This window comes from Cuculus canorus, chromosome 13 (genome assembly GCF_017976375.1).
Source record: "Cuculus canorus isolate bCucCan1 chromosome 13, bCucCan1.pri, whole genome shotgun sequence".
Lineage (NCBI taxonomy): Eukaryota > Metazoa > Chordata > Aves > Cuculiformes > Cuculidae > Cuculus > Cuculus canorus.
The window spans coordinates 10,218,740-10,226,063 of record NC_071413.1 but is presented as its reverse complement, the minus strand read 5'-3'; the positions used below and the strand labels follow the sequence as shown (position 1 = coordinate 10,226,063).

General features: G+C 55.6%; 1 protein-coding gene across 1 annotated transcript; it reads right to left on the bottom strand.

The window, feature by feature from the left end:
• LOC104068369 (uncharacterized) lies at nt 1–7,065 on the bottom strand. Its single transcript, XM_054079076.1, has 7 exons — nt 7,056–7,065; nt 5,114–5,445; nt 2,912–2,963; nt 1,876–2,066; nt 1,409–1,567; nt 997–1,107; nt 1–308 (listed from the first exon to the last, which is right to left on the bottom strand). Exons 1-7 carry the CDS (start codon nt 7,063–7,065, stop codon nt 195–197), a joined length of 969 nt encoding a protein of 322 aa, XP_053935051.1. The 3' UTR covers nt 1–194.
• Between the last annotated feature and the right edge of the window lie 259 nt (nt 7,066–7,324).

The following is a 7,324-nucleotide window of genomic DNA, read 5'->3' as shown; positions in this document are numbered from 1 at the left end:
GGGCAAAGGCACAGGTACTAATTGACTTTATTTATTAGTAATGTGTAGGCAGGGATCACAGGCTGCCCGGCACACCCAGTAATCGAGTCCCAAATAAGTCCCTTGCAGACCACAGAAGGCTGAGCATCCTGGTGCTTCAGGGCACCTGGAGATTCCCCTGGTGCTGTGAGGTCCCTTGCAGGGACAAAGAGTGGTCACCATGGAATAGCTTTGCCTTCCCAGTTGAGCAGAGTCCCACCATGTTTCTCAGAGAGGGTCACCAGTACAGACAGCAGTCCCCGCACGCTTGTGTCCACCGTCAGGTCAGCCTGTAACAGACACAAGTGAGGAGCAGGACTGAGACCCCACGGGTGTTCCTGGCCATCCCTCAGCACCTGCTCAGCTTGTGCACATCAGCAGCAAGGCTTCTTCCACCCAGACTGAGTAGGGAGCCACGGCAGGTGGGATGGGGCTTTTACATGGGAGGATGGTCGGGTATCTGATGCTCAGTGATGGCTTGGATTGGGAATCCAGCTACAGGCATTATACCAACAGGACACGGAGAAGATCCCAGCTGCAAGTGGGATGCTACACGCAGCCTTCTCAAAGCTCCTGGGTTCCAGGGACCACCCCAAAACAGGGATCCTGAAGGATGAGTAGAGACCTTATGGACCTGCAGCTCTTCAAGGGAGGGCGCACAGAATGGGATAGTGATGCTCTTCTCTTTGCTCTGTTGGTTTCAGGTTCTCTGCACATTTGCAGGCTGCCCAAAGCCTTTTTCCCCCCTGAACAGGCCTCCTGCTCACCATGAATAGGCACTTATGCTATTTCCTGGGCAGCACCCACATGTTTTGCACTTGCCCAGCACAGATACAGGCAACTTGCAGCCTGAGAGGCAACTCCCTCTCACACCGATCCCTTCTCCTGAGAGCCATCCCAGCCATCCGAGGCACCTTCCCTGGTGCCCTTTGTAAGTTGGGTCCCACCATAGGTCCCACCTGCTCAGCCAAAACCCACCTCCTGGCTGCCCATGTCGGTTTTCACCCAGCCAGGGTGAAGTGCCACGCAGAGGATCCCGTCTTTCCCGTAGGTGAGAGCCTGGCACTTGGTGAGCATGTTGAGAGCAGCCTGAGGGAGAAAGGAAGCATCAGCCATGGGCAGTAGAAAGCTTCGCGCACCAGACTGCCCTCCCATCACTGCCTTAAGCAAGGGAGAAAAAGCAATGCCATGTCTCCAAGAGACACTGCATGTGTCCCCTAGGTGGGCAGCAGCTGGGCATGGAGATGCCCAGGGAGCCCAGGCAGCCATCAGCGTGGGTAAGCCCTTCCATCTCATGATCTCAGGTGCTGGCCCTAAGACCAGGCCTGGCAGGGGGCAGCTCCAGCTCTCACCGAGCTCAGAAGCGCAGGCAGGTCCCCAGTCTCCATACCTTGCTGCAGCGGTAGGGGATGACAGGCTTGAAGAAGGACTCAGGAGTTCTCTCAATGGACCCCATGACAGTGGAGATGTTGATGATGGCTGCCTTACTGCAGCTCAGCCCCTTTTCTGTGCTCTCCCGGGCAGCCTTCTTCAACAGAGGCAGGAACGCCTGGAGAGAAGGAACCTTGTGAGACACCCGTGCCTCAACCCAGCCTGACTGCAACAGGGAGAATGAGGAGGAACAGCAGGAAGCCAAGAAAGCCTGGGTGTTTTGCTGCAGTGGTCTTACTTATTTCCAGTTAGCCCAGTACGATGTAGAGGGGTACCAAGGGCTTGGGCTGGGAGCTCCTACAGCTCAAGGAAACCTGGCAAAGCCCTTCAAGATCCCCCTCGTGACCATGGACAGCCTAGGCTACCCTCAAGCTGAGCTAAATTCCCCCTCCAACGTGAGCTCCATCCCCAGAGCTTCAGCCATACCTGAGCTGTCAGCATTGGCCCCACTGCATTGGTCTTGTATGCCTTTATCATCTCTTCAGCATCTGCTGTCTCCAGTGATGCTGTCGGGTTGTAGATGCCAGCGTTGTTTATTAGCAGGTTCAAGCCTGCGCCGTTCAGCTTCCCCTCCACGACCTTCGCCGCATCAGCAATAGCTGAGGGATCTGCAACATCTGCAGGGGAAGAGAACAGGGTTTGAGAGCCACGAGGTCCACTCGGGGGCGGGGAGGAGAGGGAGTTAAAGATGCTGAGGAGCAGCTCTGCATCCCGGGCTGCGGTCTTCCACCTGCGGGCACCAGATGGTGCTGTGCAACCAGCTCAGAGCATCCCAGAACTGCCACCTCCACCACGCGCAGGGTGTCCCACCACCACGCGCAGGGTGTCCCACCACCAGCAGCCGCAGGACCCTGGGGCAGCCCACCGGACAAAGCCACTCTGGGGACAGCCCCGCGGTGGCAAAGCGCTGCTGTGATTCCCATGCCTTGCTGGGTGGGCACCAGCAGCCCCGGTCTCCTGTCAATGGACAGAGAGTCCATCCTCGAGGAAGCTCTGGAGAGCCCAGGGCAGTCTCGAGGGGGATGGTTCCCACAAGAGCTCTGCTGGGACATGCTGCAGGATGACTCTGCAAGGTCCTACAGCTCCTGTCTGCTACAGCATTCCCACGGGAGCTACTGTCCTCCTGAAGCCCTCCCAGTCTCGCCTGAGACTCAGAATCAGGCAGTTCAGCTGCACGGCACAGCAAGGACATGGCCACTTGGCTGGGAGAACTGGAGGCTGCCCAGGATGGGTCTCAAGAAACTCCCAGTCCTGGGGCCATGGGGCAAGGAGGCTCCAGGGAGTGGGGTATTGAAGCTGAGATACGTCTGGGGAAGCTGGGCTTTTGGCAGCAGGACTCGAAGCAGCTCTGAAGAACTGGATCCCCATGTAGAACCTGAAGGCAGGGAGGGAGGGAAGGAGAAACAGGGCAAGTGTGGCTGGCAGTCACAAATTTACCAGTTCAGAGGGAGAGCACACCTACCCAGCTTCACAAGAACAAGGTTTGGGTGTTTGGATGCCAGATCTCTCAGCTCCTATGGAAAGAAACAATGGAAACAATCAGCGTCAGGCAGAAGTGATGCCAAGCATGATCTCAGAGCACTAGCAACAGTCCACCCTGAGGGAAACATCTTCCAGATGTTACTTAGCACTTGTGCATGGCTGGACTGGGGACCTGCCTAGGTTCTCACACTTCTTCTAGGCTCCATAAACCAACGTGCACGTGCTCAGAGCACAATGTGGCTGCAACTACAAGATACTATGATCACTCTCCCAAAGGCTGCAGCTTCTACATGTACAACCCAGTCAGAGCCACAGTAAAGGATGAGAGCAAATTATTAAGGATCAGATCCCCTTGGAAATGACACAAACTGGACGGGGATATGGCTGGAAGTGTGATGGAGTAGGAATGTCTGTGAGAGACAACATCAGATTTGGTATTTGGGCAAGTCATATCTGGATACAAATAGCCCAGTCCCAGGATCCACTCTGCTATAGGACGCTACATGTCACCTACTCAAGTGAAACGAACCCCTTTACACTTTTTATTGGTTATTTTCATGAAACACTGAGGATTCAGAAGTCCTTTCCAAAAAGGAAACTTTCAACTTCACAGTTCCTAGCAGCTCTTTGCTCTGAGCCATCTTCCACTCTAGCAGGCTTTAGACAATAGAAACCTAAACATCACATTCAATGTGTCCAAAATGATTGCTTTTAGAACTAAAAGCCTCTTACATGTAAGCTCGTAGAGAATGCTACAGGAAAAATGTAAATTGTTGGTTTCTTGTGAGGGAACCCATGCTACAAACACAGAGCAGATCTGCCAGCACTGGCTGCAGTCCACCCTCAGTTATCTCTTGGCTTCCTCACCAGAGCCCATGCTCCCACATTTCCCCTGGACACAGGAAATGGTGGGAAAACCCATCTAAATGGTTTGTGATTGTCAACAGATGTTCCTCCTCACCCGTTTTTCCCAGCTGCTGGCCTCAAGAGCCTGGCACCATCGTGGCGTGACTCTAGCCTCACCCACGCCAGCACCTGATGCAGACAAAAAAGGGCAAAAGGAGCAATGTGGAGTGGCACCAGCCTGACCGAGGGTCCCTCTGTCCTCAGCCTCCTGTGATCATGGACTTCAGCAGCACGCTGAAGACACTGCCCTCACTCTACCACAGCTGGAGAAGGCTCAGAGAAGCATCCATGGTCAAGAGCCATTCGCATGGACCACCTGGGGGAAAGGGGCTCCAGTCCAGCCTTGCAAAAAGTCCTCTGATATCATCATTGGCTGAGCCCAGCAAGTTCTGGGGGGGACGAATGGGGCAAAAATCGAGAGACCTGAGCTAGCTTTGGGTCAGTGAGTTTGAGCACCAGCAGGAGGAGCTCTGCGCCCCCGGGCTGGGTTCTCACCGCCTGTGAATCCTCCCCGGGACTGAACTCGGTGGCAGAGGGCACATGAAGAACATCTCAAGGTCATTCTACGGTGTGATTCCCCACACACAGCCAAGCTGCGAGATGCAGCCAACGAATCACCCGAAGCCAGGATCTATCAGAGAGCAAAGGTCTCCCCACTGGTATTTCAGTGATTCACAGTGAGAAGGAGAAAACCAAAGCTAAGAAGAGCTGGAAGCGCAGCGATGCTTTGCTCCTGTGGTTTCCTGCTAAGCAACAGGCGTGAGTCCCATTTTAGTGAAGTGGAAAGCAGAAGGAGGATCCCACAGCGTTCAGCCTGGAAAAGAGAAAGCTGCACAGACGTCACAGCAGCCTCCCAGTACTCTCCAGTAAGGCTGGGGAGAGGCTCTTTATCCAGGAGTGCAGGGATAGGACAAGAGAGGACAGTTTTCAGCTGAAAGAGGGAAGAGATTGAGATGAGATCTTAGAAGAAATGTTTTCCTGTGAGGATGGGGAGGCGCTGGTTGCCCAGAGAAGCTGTGGCTGCTCCAACCCCGGAGGTGTTCAAGGCCAGGTTGGTTGAGGTTTAAGCAACCTGATGAGCAGAAAGTGGATTGAAAGGGGAATTGGAACCGTATAGTCTTTGAGGTTCCTTCCAATCCAAACCATTCTATGATTCTACAGACTCGGGCTGGGGCTCAGCCCCGAGACGATGAATTTCCGGGGGTCTGGGCTCGCTCTGCAAACGCCCTCCCCCCTCCGGCACCGTTCCCCGGTGCTCCCCCCGCCCCGCACCGACCTGGGCCCGCGGCCCCTCGGGCTCCCGGCAGGTGGCGAAGAGCCATGCGGGCGGGCGCGGCGCCGCCAGCAGCTGCTTCACCAGCTCCAGCCCGATGCCGCGGTTCGAGCCGGTCAGCAGCACCGTGCGCGCAGCCATCGCGGCACCGGCGGCACCGGCAGCAGCGGGGCGGCAATGTACGAGTGTTCGTGTGTGCCCGCCCCCGGCACCGCCCCCCGCGGGAGGAGGAGGGAGGGAGGGATAGATGGATGGAGAGATGGGTGAATATTCCCCTGTGCGCCCGTCCCCCGCCCCGGGAGGGAAGGGATGGATATTCCATGTGTGTCCGCCCTCTGCGCCACCCCGAGGAGGGAGAAACAGGGAGGGATGGGCAGATGTGTGGGTATTCCATGTGTGTCCGCCCCGGGAAGGGAGAAATAGGGAAGGATGTGTGAGTACTCTGTGTATGTCCGCCCCTGCACCGCCCCGGGCGGGAGGAGGAGGGATGGATGGATGTGTGACTATTCCCTGTGTGCCCGCCCCGGGAGGGAAGCGATGAATATTCCATGTGTGTCTTCCCTCGCGGGAGGAGGAGGAGGGATGGATGGGCAGATGTGTGAATATTCCCTGTGTGCCCGCCCCCCGCACCGCCCCGGGAGGGAGGAACAGGGGGAAGGAATGGATATTCCATGTGTGTCGCCCCTCGCGGGAGGAGGAAGGATGGATGGGCAGATGAGTGAATATTCCCTGTGTTCCCACCCCCCGCACAGGGGGGGAGAAACAGCGGGGGAAGGGATTGATATTCCATATGTGTCCGCCCTCTGTGCCACCCCGAGGAGGGAGAAACAGGGAGGGATGGGCAGATGTGTGAATATTCCCTGTGTGTCTATCCCGGGGAGGGAGAAACAGGGAAGAATGTGTGAATGTTGTGTGTGTGTCCGCCCCTGCACCGCCCCGGGCGGGAGGAACAGGGATACAGGGATGGATGGATGGATGGATGGACGGATGTGTGAATATTCCACGTGTCCGCCCCCTGCGCTACCGCGGAGAGGGAGAAACAGGGATGGATGAGCAGATGTGTGATTATTTCCCGTGTGTCCGCCTCCCGCTCCGCCCCGAGAGGCAGAAACAGGGAGGGATGTGTGACTATTCCATGAGTGTCTGTCCCCTGCACTGCCCCGGGGTACGAGGAGGAGGGATGAATGGATGCGTGCGTAGAATCATAAGGTTGGAAAAGACCTTTGAAATCATCAAGCCCAACGGTACCTGTTCACTGCTAAACCATAGCCCTGAGCACCTCATCTACCCATCTTTTCAACACCTCCAGGGATGGGGGCTCAACCGCCTCCCTGGGCAGCCCCTTCCAGTGTCCGAGAATCCTTTTGGTTAATACATTTTTCCTGATGTCTAATCTGAACCTGTCCTGGTGCAACTTGAGGCTGTTTCCTCTCATCCGGTTGCCTGTCACCTGGGAGAAGAGACCGGCACCCACCTCTCCACAACCTCCTTTCAGGCAGGCGATAAGGTCTTCCCTCAGCCTCTTCTTGTTCCCTCAGCCATTCCTTGTAAGACTTGTTCTTCAGCTCCAGTTCCATTGTTCTTCTCTGAAGAATCCCTGGAGGGATTGAAAAGACGGGTAGATGAAGTGCTTAGAAATATGATTTAGTAGTGGGCAGGCACAGTTGGATTCTATCTTCTAACCTAGCGATTCTATGATTTTATGATATATGTGTCAATCACCATCACAGCCGAGAAGGACTGTGAGGAGATCATCAAAATGCACTTGGAACTGCAGCAGTTACGCCCAAAACTGGTCAATTGGAAAGGACCAGTTCTCCTCCGTGTCTGCATCCAATTGCAAGTCTCACAACAGCATTACGGGAGTTGCATGAACAAAGGGGGCCACCAAAGCCTCCCTCACCCCGCTCCCTCCTCACACCCGTTACCACGTTTCCAAGCCTACCTGCCCCCATATCCCCACGTGGAGGAGCAGTGGCTTGAGGGGAGCTGGAGGGGTCCTCATCTCTTTCCAGGGCTGGGATGCAGGCGAGAGGGCTTACCGCATTCCTAGAGTGATGTCTTCAGCATCTTTGGCACAGCGATGCAGTTTCATTCCCCTTAGATAAGAGGAGGAAAAAAAAGCCCCAATCCCTTCCCAGCTCCTTTTATTGCCTCCCAGAAACACACCTGCTTTGGCTCTCTCCTTGATGATCAGCTCAAGTGATTGGGTAA

Coding starts and splice junctions, on each gene's coding strand:
- LOC104068369 (XM_054079076.1), bottom strand. Junction 1,568..1,875: donor GGCCAATGCTGACAGCTCAG/GTATGGCTGAAG, acceptor CCTTCTCTCCAG/GCGTTCCTGCCTCTGTTGAA. Junction 1,108..1,408: donor TCCCCTACCGCTGCAGCAAG/GTATGGAGACTG, acceptor TTTCTCCCTCAG/GCTGCTCTCAACATGCTCAC.